Raw genomic sequence first — 21,160 nt, forward strand, 5'->3', positions numbered from 1 at the left:
TTCGCGTCAATCTGTCCTCCTTTTGACCATTAATTTTCGATAATTTGCATAATTTTACTTTTTCCCTCCCCACACCTGGCTCTGAGGGAAAAAGGAGGACCGTTCGCGGTCTAAGAAACGAAAAGACAATACAAGTCACAAAACAGACCAGGAGCGCTCTGGAACAGACAAGATAAGGCATTTTCATTTCCACCTTGGGCAGATCTAGGGCGTATTTTGTTATCCCCGTGTTTATCCCATGCGTTCTCCATAGAGTCTGACACAATGACAAAATATCGTTTATCAACACCGTAAAAAGCAATAAAAAGACGAAATTAAAAGTTCATGTTTCGAATGCTAGTCGTTCCGTCGTATGAGCAAAGGGCGGACAAACTCGAAGGGAGCAGCGCTCTACGACTTTTTTGCGGTGCTAAATTAGCTCAGTTGATAGTTTTGCGTTTCACGTCCCTTACCAAAGCAGCACCAGTTGCCTTTGAAACTAATTTCTTCCACCATAGATTCTGGGCTGACTGTAATCGATGAAATCTGACAAATGTACGGTCTAACCTCCTTGTGCGACGACCTCTCGAGGGCGACCAATTCCCACAAGAGACACCCTTCTTAAAACATCAAATGTTTCCAGTCAAAACTATACACTTGAAAACCTCCTGCTGTGTTCCAATCACCTCGAAAAGGATACACCTTGCTTTAAAAAAGGATGAACCCCGAGGAAAGTAGGGATCAATAGTGGTGAAAACAAAAATCGCAATCCCTAACTTTTTGGAGTAACGATCGAGGAGCTTGTCGCACACCAAAGTGCAAAATTCAGTTGCAGCATAGTGTACTAAACATTTGGGCAAAGTCGTTTTACCCTACGTGTTTAATCTTTGTTTCTGTTAAGATATCCAGAAAATTTGGAGGTAAAAAATCCGTCATTTTAGCGTTTATTATTATTATTACTTTTTGGTTACCGGACACTTTGCGATTACTTGGTAGAGTTCACAAAAAGGTTGAGTTAGAATTTAGAGTTTGAGGTGTGAGAAACGTTGCTAGACAAGAATATTTAACAAGAATTGCACTGAATTTTACCCCAAGAGGAAAGAAAACAAAACAACAAAAAGGTTTTATTTTTTTATACACTGCCTACATTAACATAATGTACAAGTATTACCATTCCACACCAGTGCATGTAAATTTCAATCTCGTTAAGAGAAGCCGCACACTTTATTCTCGGGTCGGGTTATGTGGACCTGTTATTCAAAGATTTTCTCCATGACAGCCCCGGGTGCAGTGGAACCACGCTGTTCATAAACAAAACTACTTTTCTTCAACTTGAAACACTTTGGAGAACCGTAGCATGGCTAATGAAGGGTTAGGAATACAAACCACGGTTTGCACTTCACAAGCCGAAGCATATCTATATGTTGAAGCTACAAGAAATAGTTGAAATACTGCTGAGATTACAATTAACCTGCTAGCGAAACTAGTGACTAAATAATAAATAGTTTTCTTCTAACTTAGTGGACAGGTCTATATAATTTTTACATTCTACTCTACGTGTTAACCTATGTCAGCGAATCTCTAAGTTTGGGTTCTAAATTAACATTGAATGATAAGCAAGCTTGCAACCTACGCGAGTGCTGGCCACCATTTAGTCTTGCTTCGAATCATAATGAAATCATGTTCAGCTTTTGATATTTTACCCACTTCATTAGATCTGAAGCTTAGTTGCAAAGGAATACTTCATCAATAAGCTTTTTCCTTGAGTGCAACAAGTTTAACGAACATATCTTCTATTCAAACCTGTAACAGGTCCAAATAGGGCTCCTGATGATACATCTTTGACATTCTATTTCAATATTCTTGATCAAAACTAAAACTATAAAACCTTGAATTTTTGTTGCAAAAGAACGCATAATTGATAAGCTGTAGTAGACTCTTTCACTCGTCGATTCTTCAGTTGAGGAAATTCTAGCTCTGTCCTTTGAATTTGTGGAAAAAAACGTACACAAATGGTTCAATAATAGTTGATTCGAGCTCCTAGAGACAAAAGAAACCTTTTCAGTATAGGGCTAAATTGCTACTCTACAATCATTTTCCGTCTGGTTAAGTCTTAGGGCGTGTCTGTTAATATGGAACTTATTCAACATTAGTTTCATACGGAACTATTTTGTTTCGAATATTTTACCAAAGAAAAATGTGATGCTTCTTTTTTCTTTTCTTTTGGGTTTGAAAGGGTCTAAAAACTCTAACTATCGTCAAAGTAGACTACGAGCAGTCTCTCTTTTATCTTAGTCCGCCGAGAGAAACGCGAAAGACACGAAAATGACCACGGGCGTGTCGTTTCTCGCGTCTTTTCACCGCTTCACCGCTCGACGCTTGCGCGCGCACTCCCCTCACTAAATCTGAAGAAAAAGAGAGACTGCTCGCAGGATATCCTCAAAGGTGAATCACTGAAGACTCGACATCCCTGTCTTTATAACGCCAGTCGAGTCATTTGCTTTCACTTGGGAGAAATCGGGACAAAAAGTTCACGGGAAGGGGGAAAATGACGGTTGAATTCTTCTCAGCTGAGATGGTAGTCAACGTCTGCAAGTATCGCAGCTGAAGGGCAGAAGGCGACTCTGAAATAATGTCAGCGGCTTCTTTCAAGGCACGAGATGCATTCATTTCTCCCTCAGCAGCAATGACCTGTAACAGATGAAAAATAATGATGATCTTCGCATTAGAACGAACAAGCTAATCGGTTAAAAAAGAACCCGAAAACATCCAGGCTTGAATTCAGTGAGAAATCTCAGTTTCAGTTTCTTTCATAAGCGTTAAGACAGCAAACGTACGAATGAACGAAATAGTTAAGAGCGTAAGCTTGTAGCTGGGAGGAGCAATACGACTGATTGATCATGAAGTACTAGCCTGGGTAGCTGGTGGCAATGGAGAGCGGCGAAGCCACGACGAGAAAAACGCGGAAACTTTGCTGTTCGTTTGCGAGCACTTTCACAGCTCTGCCGCTCATTTGGTGCTAGCAAAACAAACTTTCAGCTGCATGAAGCGGGCTAATTACGGACAAAAAAGAAAACAAAACAAAACGGGCATGTTCTACGATCATATGAGCACCAAGTGTTATCCAATCTGAATGGTGACTTAGCTGGACAAATTCCCATTAAGAAAGAAAAACTATTTTAAGCTCTGCCTTCTACGCCTACAATTATTTCAACAACCTTCTATAGTTCACACAAAGAACTGGGAAAGGCCATTTTTACGTGCCAAACTCGTTTAAACACCTCACAATATCTTTGAAGACAAAACAATTGAGAATAACTAGAAATACGTGAAATACGGGCCAGAAGTAGAAAGAAAGGGAAAGAAGCCAACAGGGACAAGAAAATATATTTATTTTAAATAAGAAGAATACAAAACGACGACGAAGAAAAAAAAGAAAGGATAGTAAATAGGACTTCGGCTTACAATACTGCGACCTCATTTACAGCCTTTTCCATGGAACTTACGCCGGCAAACGCCATTTAAAGTAGATCAAGCCGTATTAAACAGGAATTCAAAGGTTTGTGTTGGGAAACTCATTTAAACACCTCAAAATATCTTTGAAAACAAAATAATTGAGAATAATTTTAGCACCTTTGCACGAGCCTCCCGGGATGCTTCCGCTTCAGCTGCCATGGCTCGCTGTAGCTGTTGAGGAAGACGAACATCCTTCCTAAACACAAAACAAAGAACGTCATATGAATAAGAGTTCTTTTAAAAACTTGCATTGTATAAGGTGTAAAACCTGAAACTATTGTTTTAGACTGAATTGAAGAACACAAAGTTCTGTTATTGGTTGTCGGAGCTTGCGACTATGTCAATAGATTTTGCAAGTTTTAAATAAATGACTAAAATAAAATTTGACAGTATAATTTATCGTAATCTTTATCTTTGTTTTGCCTACGAGTGGGGAAAAAAGAAGTACTACAGCAGACAGGATTACATGTATTGTCCCATTAATGCTATAATGAGAGCTGTTAGTAGCTACTCAGATTAGGGAATTATTTTAGTTGCAGTAGCCTGTGCCAGGCTCTCTTATAGTATATAGACTACGAGTAGTCCCCCATTTTTCCTCAAGGATAGTAGAGCGAGCGAAACGCGAGCGCGCTTGAAAATCACCCCACGCGAGAAAAGGCGACACCCCCGCGCGTTTTTCGCATTTCTTTTTACTGAACGACTTTTCACTACTATCTCGGAGCCTGGAACAGGCTATAGTTGCAGTGGAAATCAAAACTAAAACTATTTCTACTTAAAAACTTACACTTCTACACGCTCGACCTTCACTCCCCAAGAATCAGTAGCTTCATCCAGTGATGTCTGTAAATAATTGTGCACAGGTTTGGTGGGGTTTGTTTGTTGTATAATCCTGACACTACTTACACCTCCATGCCATCTTGTCAAGATGGATAACACTATACCGTTCATTTATACCTTATTATAGCAAATTAACGCTCCAAGAAATGAAGGAATTCAACGCGAAAGAGAGGGTAACATTTCAAACTAGGTTTTCTTGTTTGTTGAGCTTGTAAAAGAGGTATGAAAGAGGTAAGAAAGTGAATTCTCACACTTGTCGAGACAACAGGAACGTAAATCCCAAATGGAAACTTTGTTCGTGGTTCTTTCCCTGAACGTTCGAAGCGGGTCAAGCGAAGAAATCTGGCCATTTCGAGGGTTCTTCACAGTTTCACTGTCAAACGCGGATCTCCACCCTGATAATACTCCTCTTTCTTAAGTACCAAGAATGTCAGAAGTGTATCGAGAATTTGGAGTCCAAATGATAGAAAAAAGGTCGCGGAAATTAACGCTCTTCTTAACTAACGGTGCGGAAATTAACGTTTCCAATAATTAACGCGATTTTTGAAATTCGCGTTAATTTCCTATGATAAGGTAGTTAAGCACACTTCTCTGTTGTCCGGATTTACATGGACTTTACATAGTTAGTAACTTTGGAAACATGCACTGGCATATTTTTAATTTAATCATGAGAAGAAATACAGTATAATATTTATTTTGGGATTCTTGTCCTTTAATTTGGCATTTGTCTTTTAGGCCCTGTCAAGTTGGTACTTTCATATCCTCATGTAAGAAATCAGCTTTTACTTTCCCTCCTTACAGCTTTATACTGTTTTTCTTTTTTTAAAAATGAATAAAACTGTAGATGTGTTAATAGGGAATAAAAGATTGTTGTTGTTGCTGTTGTTATCGTCAGTGTAAAGCTTGTAAAACTCATGGGTGACGTAAACAAATAATTAAAACAAAGAAGTCAACACAACAGAACCTAGGAAAATAAAAGGCGCAAAACAAAGTTCAGATCACGGGTTCTTTCACTTAAAGGTAAGACCTTTTACGGGATTGAAATTTGAGGGTATAGAGATAACTTATTTACCTGCATTGTCTCACTTATGGTTTCTCTATCTCCCAAGATCTCACTTAAGTTTTTGGTTCCCAAAACATTTCTTAGGGTGGTTTGTGCCAAGAGACGAGTGGAGCGATTTGCATTCTCCACATTTGTGATTGACATGGTGGCATTATATATTCTGAAGTACACCACTGCATCTACCGCAACAGTCACACTGTCTTTTGTCAAAACCTGTGGATGAATTACACAACAGAGGCCGTAAGAAGGACTTTTCATTTGGTAACAAGAGCAATAAAATACGCTGTAGCACGAGCAGGGAGGAGCATGGATAACTCCAGTCTCTGAGATGGGTTTCAATCCTATTTCTGAGGGTGCAACCCCGTGGAAGTGGGCGGGGTGGGGTACTCCTCAGAGTTTTATACAGGAAGGCTCTGCCCCCAGGGTCCCACCCCTTACTCTGTTAGCCCTTTTGGGCCTTTTAAAGACCCAAGAGCTGATAATCGGCTCCAGAAAGACCAAAATAATAGTTTTCCCTACTCTTTCATAATATATACCTAAAACCTTAAAAAGGTACACCTTTGGGTGGGGCCTCACTCTAAAGGCCATTATAGGGAGTACTCCACTGGGGGTTGCAATCCCTTATTTACCACTTAACTCTCGGTTTGAGGACACCTTTCTATTATGAACTTCCTCTTAATATCCACAGCAGATACTATTAAAGTACATATGTTTGACTTAAACAAACTTTTCAGACTATTGTTAGTGTGGACTTTATGATGCATTTCTGGATCAGTCCTGACATCACAATGTTATTGTGAAAATGATTAAAACGGAGGTTAAAAAAGCAAATGTTGTTGTAAAAAACAATTAATGGACACCAATACTATACTTTGCAGTGAAGACACTCGCCAGTGGTTTGTGGTTCGACTTGAGTTTTGAAAATTTTTTTATGTCATTTCTTTGGACAATGAGAATATAGACCAGGAAAATTGTTGTTGATTTGTTAAGTTCACTGCTCTAAACTGGTACTAAAGTCACTGTAAAAATCAATGCATGTTTATACCCACTGAGGCTAATGTGTTGGAGAAAATTTCTTCTCCCAAGTCTTACACTGTCTTTTACAGACACTCCCTATTATGGAGAGCACTTTTCAGTTCCCAGGGTATCACTACAGCAATGGGAGTAGGTTGTCAAGAGCTTGAACATAAGCTTTATTTCAAGTGATTAACTACATTATTATAATAACATATGAGTTGCATTTATATTCTTGTTACCTCTTGTGGGGGTACATCAAATGACACCACTCGCAAATCAACTTTCTGGTAAGAATCAATACAGGGTATAATGAAGAACATCCCTAAAAAACCCCACAAAACTTGATTAATATGGGGTAAATAAAGATTGCATTAAATATAGTTACATTACATTTAGTTCTACACAGAACACTTTGCTCAACTTGACACCTATAAAGCTTTTCCCTGAAACCAGTAGATACCTTGAGAAGTCTCTACCAAGACATAGTACAATTACTTATTTGGCTAAAGAACTTTTGCAACCAAATTATTTTTAATTATTTAGAAGTAGTATCCCAACCCTCAAGAGATGGAATCCAATTATATATAATAATTACGAAGGGGTCATGGATGCTCTTTGGAAAATTAGGGTTAAACCCTTAGAGCGGTTTTCATTTGAGTGTCGAAAAGTAATTGGTTTTGCACTTTCTACACGATGCGATTGGCTTAAAAGATTCGCGCCACCTTTTCATCCAATCAGAAGTAAAACCAAAGCCAATTGTGATGCGCTCGCATGCATTTTCCCGCGCTTTGCGTCAGCCACATGTAATTACTTCGAGTTTTGATTGGTTCAATGTATTGTCTGTGTCCTATGTGATTGGCCAGAGTAATTACTTTGGTTTTGGTTTTACGACACTCAAACGAAAACCACTCTATGGAGACCAATCTGGCCAAAGCTCAAGCTTGATTTGATATTTGAGCCCTAAGGGGTAGCAAGAAAGAAACCAAATATGAACCATTAATAGTGGTTAAAATTTCCCTGAAAGATGTTAACATTCTTTACATGCATTACCAACCCTACCTATGTGGGACAAATTTTTTTTTCTAATCTTAAACAACCCTGAGTGAGACTAAAATCTGCAATTTCACCCCTAAATGAGTTCATGAGCTCCACATACTTTTCATGAGGGAGTTTCCCTTCCTGTCAGACCCAAACCAACCTTGACATGGCCACATTCTCGTTTTGGTTTTCTCGTAAGTCGTCATATAATGTCCTAAGGCAATTTGTTGGCGGGGGAAGGGGGGGGGGGGGAAGTGGGGGTGTTAGTGCTGTTGATATTCGGGGGTGTAGTGCAAAATAGAGAGTCTCCAGATTTTAGATCTCCGGAGGTTGGCAGGTATGGGTGCATAATGTATGACTGAGTGGTCTTAACGCACGCAAACACATGAAACAATGAACCAGGCTTACTCGGCTTAATTACTCAGTCTTTGACCTCCTTACATGATTCTAATTTTCCAAGTTACCCAGTGATACTGGTAGCAAGGCTTACTACCTGATAACATAACCTTCCTCAGGGAAGCCTGGATTGACAAGCCTGTATTACTAGTTTTTAGTGCATATAACAGGCTTACCAGGCTCAACTGTGTACCACCAGTGTGCATGCTAGCTGGTACTTCATATAGGGTAAACAAACAGCATGTCATGTCTACTTTGCTATCTTCTTGTCCCTCTGTCCAGTGATTTGGTAGTCTATCCATTTCTTAGTGTTAAATTTTATGCACCTATCAATGTAAATCCAGTAGGGGGGGGGGGGGGGGGGGGAGTGCGGGCAAGGGGCGGGGATTTGATGCCTGAGACTATCCCCCTGTCGGGCTTTTGATCGTGCAAAGCGACCCCGGGGTCGGGACATTTGACTTAGACCGATAGAAGCCTGGTATCAATTCAGAAGCGGTAACCAAGTCCGTCCCTCAAGGCTTTCTGAAAGTCACGCTGTTGGAGAAAGTTATGAAGTTTTCATTTGTTTTAATCGCCATAATCCGATACTTTACACTGTCATCTAAACAGATAATGTCTATTTTTAGAAAGTTTTTATCTTCAAGTTCCCATCTGACTGTAAACCTTGATTGAAATTGAATTCCACCATGAAAATCAGAGGATTTTTTACAGGTCACTGATCCGACCTGTTCCGACGTGTTGAGCCGATGTTATAAAGCATTTTACGTTTCATTAATATAATAGTATGGTCAATCTTCCTGGAGTGATTATGTTGTTCAAAATAAGAGATGCTAGTGGAGAGAGAAAATACTTAATTGCAGCAAGTAATTATTTAACGGAGCTTACGTTAACCTTAAATAAAAGTAGTAAGAACGTGCTTTTCAAATGTTCTTTCATTCGTTTTATATAGTTTTATAGTATTGTTTGTTTAGATTTTTCCCCTAGGGTGGGGCTTTTTTGACACTTTTGATTGACCTTTCGTTTCCCACCCTGGGGAATTTGATCAAAAAATTTTAAAATTTGTCAAATCCCCACCCCTTGCCCGCACTCCCCCCCCCCCCCCCCCACGGGGTTTACATTGATAGGTGCCTTAGGATCACTATCATTGTTCCTATCACAGTTCCAAATTTGTATTAACCATGTTTTAATCATAGCCTGCTAACATAATCAATTTCATTTTGATTTTACCTGGCCCTCTTGCTCCTCCAGGGAGTAGCCGACCAAGACGGAAAATAACTGCTCTCTCATATTCCTGCACAATCTGTTTAAATACCACAAAAGTTCAGAATATCAAATAAATAAAAAACATAGTTGCTAAAAAAATATAAGAAGACACTATAATTATATAGTATTCAGATCATTTTTCAAAGGGAAAACAGAGAATACCACTGTGATACCGGTTACTGTGGAAAAAATTGTGGCAGAGGTAATAATGGGCTAAACTGTTTTGGTCTTCAAAAAGTAGTATGCTGGTTCTTCCAAAGCCGTTTGCTTGCCAAATGTCACTTTAACTAAAATGTTTCTACAATAACGTTTCAACACAAACTCATGAGAAGCGACAACTATCATTAAAGAAATCTTCAATACTACTAACAAACCAAGACATTTCTTTATTAACCTACCTTAATGCAAAAGCAGATGGCAATTGGAAAAGTACAGATAATGAACAAGATGGAAATGAAAGTCAGCAGATAGTCACATATCCCACGGCTTTCACCTGACTGCCCTCCTGTTGTATTAAGATAACACAAAAATATATTATTAAAGCGGTTGATCACAAAACTTATGCATGGAATATGTGCATCAATGGCTGAAATTCAATTTTCAAACAATAAAAGTATATACCCAGTAACCTCATTTTGTTTACAGTCTTTCTCAGTCCCACAAATTTAAAGCTATGCAATTTTTATATGTACTCTACCTTTGCACAAGAGTATTATCATGAGTTTAAAGTCACCACAACTAATTTTATCCTTTTTGATCTGTTATCCAAGTTGGACTTAGCCTGATCAGTTCAATTTTTAGAAACATGGTCAGTTTCAATCATGCTGTTTATAAATATACCAGAGAAACAATATTCATCTGGGCTACATCAACAGAATTTTTTAAGGAACGTGGTTATATATGCACCTTGTAGTATTTCCTAGTATGAACAATCTTCAATCTGTTAGTGACTACAGTGTTGCTTAAGATGAACTACAACACACTGTTAGTTTAGTTTGATGTTAATACCAGCAACCTATATTGTAACAAACGTCCTAGGCAAATGCTTTAAATTACCAGATAACTCAATTTAAATTCATTCCAGGTGTTAAGCTCTAGCGTACAATGTACACCAAGCCACTTCCAAAAAAATTAACCAAGAGTATTAATTAGCTGTAATATGAAAATATTTATTGAAATAAGAGGTTTAATAAAGTGCACAACACTGCATGACCATGCAGTCTGCTACATACAAAGCATAAGACCCTGCATTGATGCTTTCATTATTTTAGGCAGAAAAGAAGACCTCTCCATTACATTACATTACATTAGTGATTACACTTAATTACCATTGTCATCAACACCTGCCCCTGAAACAGACAATACATGTCGCTGTAAGTACAACAACAGGTAAATGAATCACTATGGTAACTGTAAGTTCAGAATTATTACATACACCTGTATCATTTCATGGAGATATATATTAGAAGGTTACATCCATTAGTTACCTATAAGTAATGGCAACAGGACTGATTGGAGTCCAATTCAGTCTGTAATCATACGAGTAATTAACAAAATCGGACAACTGCGTAGCAGGAGTCCGATTTTGTGTCATTAAGAAGTTAAGTTTAAACTAATTTACTCTCTGGGGCCGAAATTTAGTTCCCGTTGTCCATATTAGAGAGAGTCCGTAGTTGTGACACAAATGAACTCGTGATTCATAACAAAAAAGGGCTTGATCCAAGAGTTTCTGTTGAAGGGGTCTTACTCGTGCACACAGATGAATCCACTAGTGTCCACCCTTCCAAACCATCACAAAACAGAAACATGCAGTCAGCCCCTTGCTGTCATGTTCCAAGCAGTTGATGAAACTTACATTAGACCCAGTTGTGAAGCAGCCTCCTCGTGTGCTCATACATGTATGTGTATACAACTCTTCAAAGCAGTTGAAAACTTAAACAAATTCCTTGGTCTGATACATATATTTAGGGGGGAGTCTAGGCCCTCTGGTCCCCCCCGAATCATCACTGCATAGTAGTGAGATAGCATGCTGTATGAACAGCATTGGTCATAATGCGGTTGCTATTTGTGGGACATTATTTTGCTATCAAGAGCCCATGACCTCCTGTTTGTTATACATGTATAAAATGACTGATTTGTTATTACTATTTGGGTACATCAATATATTACCTTCATTTTTGTCACTTAAAAGCTTGACAACATAGGTGGTTTGAATTAATTTTTGGTGACAGTCAAACTCAAAGTACGATGTCATTGAAGAAATGTTATCTGCTTCGAGTCAAGTTGTCAATATATTCACACTTAAGGTCGAACAATGTTGGTCAAACACCCACCACTGTAAGTACAGTATTTTACTAGAATGTATGTAAGTACAGCAATACCAGTGTTACTCAAACATTGATAGATGTTAAGAAATAGTACTTTAATGGTGCACAACTATATTACTGGCCACTGTATTTGCAGGACAGTGCAACTTTGTCGGCGACAGTTATGTTGAGAACACTAATACAACAACGGGGAAACAGCAACCGCAGTTATGAATATATATGTATATACCATTATTGTGTTCACTACATAAAAACAACAATACTTATTATTATTTTAATGATTTTAGAAATGAAAAGCATGGCAACCAAGCAGATGGGTAGGATTGTACATGGTCTGTTTACTTGCAGACAGTTAAAAATATGAAGTTTGCCACACGCCTGCACGCATCTGTTGGTACATTTTTTAAAAGCTTTCTCCTATTTACCACTATGCATAGATAGGGCATAAAATTTTAAATACCTCTTTAAAATTTCAATGCTTTCATAACCTTTCCTTAAATTTGAAATAATACCGCGTATTGGTCGGCAAAGCTAAGAACACTCGAATGCACTTCCTAACTTAACTATCAATAGTATTAATATTAAACATCGCACTAAAATATTTACCTCAACTGGTCAGCAGAAAACCTCATGAAGAAAATCTTTCCAGAAGATTCAGCCGGGTTAATTAAACGTTTCGTAAGTTAGCTCGTTAATTCCAAGTGCAAATGTTATGCGGATCACTTTTTGAGACTGTTTTGACAAGCTTGCCTATCATATTAAACTGGATGTAATAATAATTTGTCTCTACACGGGATTGCGTGAATTTGCATATTTACTTTGCTAAAAGTTCTGATTAAAAATTGATTTCCGTGGGCGAGAAATTTAAAAAGTATAACCGTGAATTGGAACTTCAAAGCATTATATTCTAATCTCAAATGCCAACTTATATGACAAACGAAGATTTCTTTCTTCATACTGAAATGCATCTTTTTCTTTTCGCAGCGAACGTATTTCGGTGCTTCTCGATCGACGCGCCGGGATGACATTTAATCAGTTTCAGAAAAAGCTACGTGTTGTGCTGTTTTAAGTTGTGAATTATTTACGTTTCTTTGTACTCGAAAGCATACATCAAGAGTTTCGCTAAAGCCACTAAAACCTCTAAGTCTTCAAATTCACCATCTTCGACTTTTTTCTTAAAAGTAATATTGATTTCATTAAGAGTGTACGTGGAACAAAATGCGCATTTTAAATTACATGGCGAGTGGGCCGCTATATATCATTAACAACTCGCCGAGAAATGTCAAATTTTACGTTTGTGCATTTTATAGTCTCTCAGTACAATTTCTCTGTAGATAGCACTACATTATCAAATTCTAACCACCTTGCAGATGTTGTGTATAAATGTAAATAAAATAATAGCAAAAAAAGGCTCCGGACAAAACATGATCTTGAGACTCCACGGGAAAAGTAAGAGATAAATTAACTCCTTTTTCCGAGAAGCATTCGACATGGAAAACGGTCAGAACGCTGCTGCAACTTATAAAATCGCGCTCGATTTCGGAAATTCCCCAAAATGGAAGACCTGATCGAGACTTGCCGAGGGCAATCGTATTTAGATATTGAATTGTCACCTTCATACCGAAGATAGCTTACAACAAAGCTGAAATTATCTTTCTACGGTAAATAAAGTTTGATATAAACAACATCAGTTAAGGCAGGACTTACTTGGTTCGGGAGAAGTGGAGTTTCCTTTACGATTTAACTCCATGAAAGATTACTTCAACCAGTTTGGCTTCTCAAGAACACAGCACATTATCACGTGATTCCGCAGGTGTGCGGATAATCAATTAACAGTAGTAAAACATAATCGTTTGCCCAACGGAAAACATTTCATGACAACTTTTATTACAATTAACGAAGTTTAAACTTATTTTCCAGTTCTCTGAAATTTTCAACCACAAGTCATTAACTAAATTATCTTGGTCTTTTTTTGGACCAAACACTACGTCCCCCAAAAAATATCTTGAGCCATGACAGGGGTAAGAGATGGGCAATTCTCTTTGTGGATTATCAATTTCGATTTTAAAGCTTCAGAAAAAAAAATGCCGATTTGTACCTTCAATTACTGTACTATATAAAAAAGCTCCACTGTAAGTACGAACAGGTTGGTACTTTGATCTACTATCTCATTCGATAGCAAAAGTTAAGATACGAGTAGACTATACTAACCAGGTTGACTATACTAACCAGGTTGAATTTCATTTTGACCTACAACGTAAACATGTTTAAAAGGCTCAAACAAGAACATCCTTTTGTTTCTTCCCTTTTTCTACAAACTAGTTAATATGCAACTCTCGGTAGGGTTTTATCTCATTAGTAAAATAGTGATGATAATTTTAAAAATCACATTTAAAAAAGAACATGTAAAGGGCGGTGTTTATACTTGATTAGATTGCATGCACGATCCTATCTTAACAGGGTTGAGAAGCTCGGCGGAAAAAGAAGAACCGAAAAAGTCAATTACAATAACGGTTCAGATACTCAAAATTATCTAACGAGATCGAAATGAAACGCCGAATGTTTCTTTACAGAAAGACAGACAGACAGACAGACAGCCTTTATTTTAGAACGATGATATTAAAAGCCATGCAACTTATGGGGTGGTGCATAAAAACTAAACCTAAGAACTAAATATATACATAATAAAATAACACAAAATCGGACTATCTAAAATCTAATTGTTAAAAACTCTGGCCAAACTATATATGTACATAATTAAGAACTCTAAAATCCCTTAAATATAATCAAAATCTTTACGTCTAAAATTTGTAGTTGTTGTAGAAGTCTCTTTAAAAGTCAACTCTTTAAAAATGTCCATTGAACGGGTTTTCCTCTTCAGGTCTTTATAACTTATGGTTGAAAAATTCTTGTCCTTAAAAATTAAAGCATTCCATAGTACGGGGCCTCTATCATGCTCTATGAGCGACAGAGTTTCTGCCATAGGTAGAGCTGAAACGAGGCACCGTTTGAGAGTCTGGCGCTCGTAAAGAGTAACCTGCAAAAGGCGGAAGTGATTGACTGTTCTCTTATCAAAGGGTACTAGTCGTGCCGGCATGCTAGAATACGGCCTTGTGGCTTCTATAATAACTAGATTGCTGTGTTTTTGCTCAATGAATACTTTTTCATTGGAAATGAAAGCCTCAAATCTCCAGATTGAAAGACAGCGAGCTCTCCTGAGTATATATTAATTTTTCTGTTTTAAGAGTGGGGAGCTGCAGACACCGTTCGAGAGTCTGTCGCTCGTAAAGAGTAACCTGCAGCGCGTTTCATTGCAATATCTAGTACTTGTCAGACTAGTGGGAGCTCATCATGAAATGCTTCAGTATGTATGAGCTTTAGCAGAACTCGTCTCAATCTGTTATTAATAACGTCGTGGTTTGCAATCGCGCTGGATATAGTCTGCTACACAGCCGTTTTTAGTGTCGTCACGCAACGCTCCTCCCCACAGTGGGGAAGAGCATTGCGTGACGACTCTAAAAACGGCTGTGTAGCAGACTAGATGAGATAAGAACTAGACGGATTTTAAGAGAAAACGCGGACTGCAAGCAGTCTAGCAAAACCAATAGGGACTGGCAGTTAATGGGAGGTTCAAACTGTGTTGCAGAGACTCATGATCATCATGTCTGGTCAGGTGGTCGCTTTAATGCTAGACATGGCTAGAGGTAGCACAATTTGCGGTCTAGGGATCATTAGGATTGTACCGTAAACTTCATGCTAAATCCATCCATGTTTAAATTACATTATATATTAAAAGCTGAACAATGCTCCTCAGCAGTGGCATTCAGTAAAAATTATCGAAAGTAAACAGTTTTGGACGAAAACGCAATTTTTTCAAAAATGTCTTTGAAGTTTTCAAAGCTGTAGCGCAGCAAGGATAATTTTCAACTTACCAAACAACATGAGATCGTTGGACGTGTTAAAACAAACTGATTGGCATCCGTTGAACCATTAGTCTGCTACAGAGCCGTTTTTAGTGTCGTCACGCAACGCTCCTCCCCACTAACATCGTTAGTGTGGAGGAGCATTGCGTGACGACACTAAAAACGGCTGTGTAGCAGACTATTGAGCTATAGTTGTAAGCTAGTTCTGCTAAAGGTGAAGCATTTCATGATAAGCTCCCACTAGTCTGACAGGTACTAAATATTGCAATGAAACGCGCTGCAGGTTACTCTTTACGAGCGCCAGACTCTCGAACGGTGTCAGCAGCTCCCCACTCTTGAAACAGAAAAATTAATATATACTCAGGAGAGCTCGCTGTCTTTCAATCTGGAGATTTGAGGCTTTCATTTTCAATGAAAAAGTATTCATTGAGCAAAAACACAGCAGTCTAGTCATTATAGAAGCCACAAGGCCGTATTCTAGCATGCCTGCACGACTAGTACCCTTTGATAAAAGCACAGTCAATCACTTCACCTTGTGCAGCAAAATACCTGCTGATATATTGGTGATTGACCATTTTTTTATCGATCTAAGTTTGCCAACATAGGGCTGAAAGTGTCAATTCTCTGGTTTTCGGTAAAATGATTTATTTTTCGTCAGTTTGGGCCAGTACAAAAAAGAAAAACATCGCTCGACTTTAGAAAATGCAAAATTTTGCGGCTAGGGTTGCCACCGGGGAGGGCAAGAAAATTTGACTACATCACCCCCATATTAAAGCAACTTGATTAGTTACCAGTTGCTCGGCAACTTGAAGTCAGAGACGCTTTAATGGCATTTAAATGTTCGAAAGGACTAGCCCAAGCATATCTGCGCAACAAATTCATTGTTAGAGCTGATATCCACTCTCTCAATACTAGAACAGAACAAGTTGGATGAATGTACCAGGGGCGGATCTAGGGGGGGTGTAGGGGGTGCGCACCCCCCCGCCACTGAGATGACCTGCGGTTTTCTAATACAACTGGTATTCTGCCCCCCCAAAAAAACTATGTGGTTTATTGGTGTTAAAGTAGAGCAAGAGACGAGTGCACCCCCTCCTAAAAAAAATCCTGGATCCGCCCCTGTGTACCGCTATTCAGAACAGCTACCGGCCAACGGTGATTTGCTACAGAGCCACTCGGCTTTGGAATGAATTACCTCGGAGTCTAAAAGATGTGGATAGTTTCATTTTAAATTTTCAGGCTGGTCTTAAGAGTCGCGCTTGAGAGAATTTTATAGTTTCATAGAATCTTGTACACTTAGACTCTTTTTATACTAGCCAGGATAGTTTTTATATATCTATAGTTTTTTACTGCAATGGTTGCTGAAAAACTATTTTATTGGAGTGACAAATAAACTATTTACTATTTAATCCTCCAAAGTGCTATTCAAGCTTCGTGCCTTGCAGAGTGTCCCTGGCAGGGTTCTTCAGTCAATCCCGTCATCCCCACAAAATGTTAGCGCAATCCTGCAATCCCGATGGTTTAGTTTTGGAAACTCGCATACTGTGCATACTTTCAATGCTGCCTTAACTTCTGGAAGTTCATTGGCTGACTGCAGTTGTTTTTCTCGTTCATTCTGTAGCCAGCGAATTTAGAGAAAGTGTTTCCACCGCGGAAGAAGTCACAAAAAACACTTATTATCCAAAGAGTAGCCTGATTAACTGTCTTATGTTTTGATTTGACTGTTGTGAACTGATATCCTGGTTTCCTTCCACTAGAATTAACATCAAAGTTAAGCGTTGTGCGGGTAATATTTCCCTTTTTGCTAGCATTTCTGTTAAAGTTGTCTCTATTTCTCCGTCCTGCACTTGCACTCTATCTTAGCCAGCATGTATAGTCGGCTGAGAGGATCTTTCCATGCGATCTCGATTTTTGTCGCTTATAGAAAGAAAGAAAGACGCCTGCTCCTTCTGCACCAGTTTGCAATACCTGTTCTTATTTAACCAGCTAACATGTTGAGGAAAACACTCCAGTGCAGCTTTCTATTCACTCTCAGGATTAGTTATGTGCTTTCCTTAATTTGAAGCCCTTCCTCAAATGTTTGTTCCTGGTCTCAGGGGCACCCAACGTCAATTTTCAGAAAATATCCTACCGTTTAAATTCTATAATACGTTCACCAATGCTATGTTTAAGTGGTTTTGAACTATAATCTCGTTGGGTGCCCCTGTGGTCTTTAATCTGTGAATACAGCCGTTTTCAATTGCTCCTCGCGTCAAGGAAAGTTTCGCGGAAGAGACTGAGACGCGAAACGTCCCTAGCGACAAGGAGGGGTAAAATAGGGTACCACGGAAAATTGCACATTTTGGTCTAAAAAGGGGTTAAGGTTACAATAGGAATGCTCCATCCCCCCGCCCAAAATTTTATGCGAGAACTCCCCCTCTTGCCTCTGTGAGAGTTACACTAAGTGATAGATATTTGGGATATTTGGGATTTCACGGTATGTTTCCTTCTAGTTATTCAATCTGTAGCAATAATAGAGGGTCCCTATTAGGTTTTTTGAGATCGAGGATTCAGGATTTCAAAGCAAAATGGAGGTGAAATTGGGAATTGAAAGTATGCACAGGATGTTTTTTGTAAAAAATGACTGTCAGGATTAAGCGAAAATTTGACGCAGGGTGATGGGATTAAAGACCCCTATTAGGGACCCTTAGGCCTACTGTCTTTTCAGAACTAAATATTTTACCTGAGGTGACTGAACTTCATGGTGTTGTTCAGTCATAACCATAAAAATCCTTAAAGATACAAAATAATTCATGGCATGCATCGTGTAGGACGCAAAGATCGATTGATCGATCTAAACAAGTGTATTTGTAGAAATATCCCATTCGTGTAATTTCTGTGGAAGTTATTATGGCGGTTATTTAATAATGCATATTTCTGTTAGCCTTTGTTGTGCTTTAAAATAGAAGGACTATATTTTAATTTCAGTATACTGTATTACAGAGTTCCGGAGTCTGTCTTCAGATTAACTGTCTGGTTACATAAAGGCCAAGCATTTTCAATCTAGGACTCATTTTTTAACTGGGACTCATGACTTTTCACACTTGAGTCCCGGGGCTCACCATATTATAAACAAAATCATTGCATAACCAATCCTGCGGTAAACAAAATACTGAGAAAAAATACTGGTTTATTTCAGACCACAGAAAGAAGCCAACAGTGTTATAAGGGGCAGAAAAAAATACTACTTTAAAGGATGACATAGATTAATAGTACCAGCACAAATCCTGCTGATTACAGGTCAAAGATGATCATTGACTTGTCTTGGGATGTGACTATGGAAGAACTAAAAAGTGGCTCTTTGATGAAATAATCAACTGCATTGTCAGTCTCTTGTCCTTTGCAAGTTCTTCAAGAAGCGGAAGGCCTCCATATATAAAATCAGAATCAAAAGCTTGTTTTGTTTGTAATATTGATTGGGGTAAGTACCTTCCAACGCAGCCATGGAGATAAAGAGATTGAATTTCTGAAATATGATTTCAGGGCTCAAAATATCAGCTGGTCAACAGGCAATGTCTGAATGACTGAATGACTCGCTGGTCAGGTTGACCAATCAAACATACTGTCTCTCATTCTTCCACAAACAGTCAAATTCTCAAATGTAAATCTAATATTTTGATCAATCACATCCTCAAATAGAAATTTACACAAGAAGCTTCATATCCACCCACAAATATCTAGGAGAGAGTTTTTGCTTTCCTACTGGCAGAGGTCACCATGATCTGAGATCTCTGCTAGCAGGAAACAGAGCTTTGTGATTGCTAACCCAAGTCTAGTTATCAGGCTGCAAAGAAAGTCAGTTTTACAGCCTGCCATTCAGGCAAGCTGTAGCTAGCATGTACTAGCCCACAAGTCGCTTTGACTAAGCCCCAAAACCCTTTTTGATTAGCAGGATTGATTACAATCCTTCTGTAATTTGAATTGTGTAGTTCCAAAATCATCCACACCACCCCCATGGAAGCGATTTTTCCTTAGACCCCCCCACCCCCCACCTCTCTGGAAATTCCAGTCAAGCTTCATACATTTACTTAAATTTTGGGGCCTTTGACAACCCCCCAAGTCCCCCCAGGAAATTCCAGTCCCTTCTGTGGGGAGAGTATGGATTTTTTCTGGAGCTACACATTTCCTCAAAAAACAGCAGTTGCCCATTGGGCAAGTTACAGGTGTAAGAACAAAAATCTCTAGCCCGATAGCAAAATGCACTAGCCCTGGGTTATCGGACACAACTTTCTTTGCACGCTGAGTTACTTATAGAATAAAATTGAATCGGGGCTGTCATAAAGGGCCCGGGCCTGGGAAGGAAGGCTGGCCTTGGCTTTTCGGTTTTTCGTGGGGTAAAAAGCTCAATCAACTACAGGACAGACCTTGAACTTACTCATACACCTGCTACCTGATGCATCTGCATATGTGAAACAGAAAAATAGGTATTTATTGTCGGCACAATAGCTCAAAGAAAATATCCTCAGAGGTTTCCTGTATATTTATGCAGGATATCCAGGAAGTCAGGAAGTCCAAAAAAAGTAGTATCACATACGAAAGAAAAGGAAAAAAAACAAAAGGCATTTATCTTTTCGGTGAAAAAATATGTGCCTAAAATTGTAAACCAATCCTTGATAAGGCAGGAATGCTTACTATAATTCCCACTACGGCATAAAAAAGTGGATTCCATTTAATTCTGTCTGTTCAGTTGCAAATCAGAGATGATATATAAAAAAGATGCAGCGAGAACATTGGAGACCAGCTGCTGTTTATTGTTAGACGCCACAGAGATCACGCATAATAAATATTAAAAGTTCCGTGATAAAAGCATGAACATTAAAAGCCCTGCATTTAAGGCTTCTTTGTATATTATTTTAAAAGATAGCATATTATTTGTGCAGACATAAGCTTAGTAAATTTTTAAGATGTGAAAGACAAAGCAAAGATTACAGTCCAATATAGTGCTCCCTACAACTGATAACCTGTCATACTAGGGTGTCGCACTGAAAACAACTTTGTGCTATTTGTTCATGGCAATTTGATAAAGGTGGATCCCATCATTAAATTTTCTGAACAAAGTAAAAAAACTTTGACCACAATTTTTTTTCATAGGATGTAGGATTACCATATTACCCTTGGATATTTCAGTAGCTAGATTGCAGATTGTTTAGGATTAAGTTTAGCTCTTAAAACTTGTTGAAGCCCTTCTTTCTTGGCCAACTGTTAAATATAAAAGTTTGAAATATATATTCATTTTTGACAGTACATGTTTGATTTTCAATTAACCAGTAACATTAACCGAAAATATTTTGTCAGTTTATTTATCCACATCTCCCTTAAAATATCTAGAAAAGGCAATTCAAGACAGTCCATCTTCAAGAGAATGCGCACAATTCCAAAGAAAAATCTAGATAATCTGCACATACAGAAGCTTACAGACAAGGCACATTGATCTCCTGTGCGTCAAACAACTCACCTTCACTCAGCAGTTCTCTCTCCTCACCCGCTGTCTTTTTGTAGCCTTCACCGACTGGATTAAGGTTAAAAGAGGTTGTGGTTGTGGCAGAAGCCATCGGAATTACGGCAATGTCGAAAGTTTACCCTTCACGAAAATTCACATCTTGCGCCAAGCGTGAAAGCAAAACAGTGCTGCAAATCACAGGTGAGGTCTGGGTGTCAGTTATCTATATGCGTGCGGGATCAGCTGCTTATTCGGGAGGAATCCCGAAATGACCGATAGTAAAGCAGAAAGCAGAAACGACCAGGAAATCTTTTCCCTATCTGTT

The 21,160-nt window shown here is 38.6% G+C and overlaps 1 protein-coding gene across 2 annotated transcripts; it reads right to left on the minus strand.

The window, feature by feature from the left end:
• Positions 1-1,087: 1,087 nt before the first annotated feature.
• Positions 1,088-21,021, minus strand: LOC140936551 (mechanosensory protein 2-like). 2 transcript variants are annotated; one of them, XM_073386054.1, is made up of 8 exons: positions 20,851-21,021; positions 9,508-9,614; positions 9,074-9,146; positions 6,652-6,734; positions 5,405-5,608; positions 4,280-4,335; positions 3,613-3,691; positions 1,088-2,670 (listed from the first exon to the last, which is right to left on the minus strand). In XM_073386054.1, the coding sequence occupies exons 1-8, from the start codon at positions 20,945-20,947 to the stop codon at positions 2,473-2,475; spliced, it is 897 nt and encodes a 298-aa protein (XP_073242155.1). In that variant the 5' UTR covers positions 20,948-21,021; the 3' UTR covers positions 1,088-2,472. The 2 variants fall into 2 exon arrangements, with proteins under 2 accessions (XP_073242155.1, XP_073242156.1); XM_073386055.1 differs by lacking the exon at positions 20,851-21,021 and adding an exon at positions 13,144-13,237.
• Between the last annotated feature and the right edge of the window lie 139 nt (positions 21,022-21,160).

This window comes from Porites lutea, chromosome 5, assembly GCF_958299795.1.
Source record: "Porites lutea chromosome 5, jaPorLute2.1, whole genome shotgun sequence".
Lineage (NCBI taxonomy): Eukaryota > Metazoa > Cnidaria > Anthozoa > Scleractinia > Poritidae > Porites > Porites lutea.

Bases quoted from the DNA above. Each gene is read 5' to 3' on its own strand.
- LOC140936551 (XM_073386054.1), bottom strand. From the start codon at position 20,947: ATGGCTTCTGCCACAACCACAACCTCTTTTAACCTTAATCCAGTCGGT. The intron at 9,615-20,850 runs GTGAGTTGTTTG...TTAATACAACAG, and splicing joins GAGAGAACTGCTGAGTGAAG to GAGGGCAGTCAGGTGAAAGC. The intron at 6,735-9,073 runs GTAAAATCAAAA...GGGGTTTTTTAG, and splicing joins TGGAGGAGCAAGAGGGCCAG to GGATGTTCTTCATTATACCC.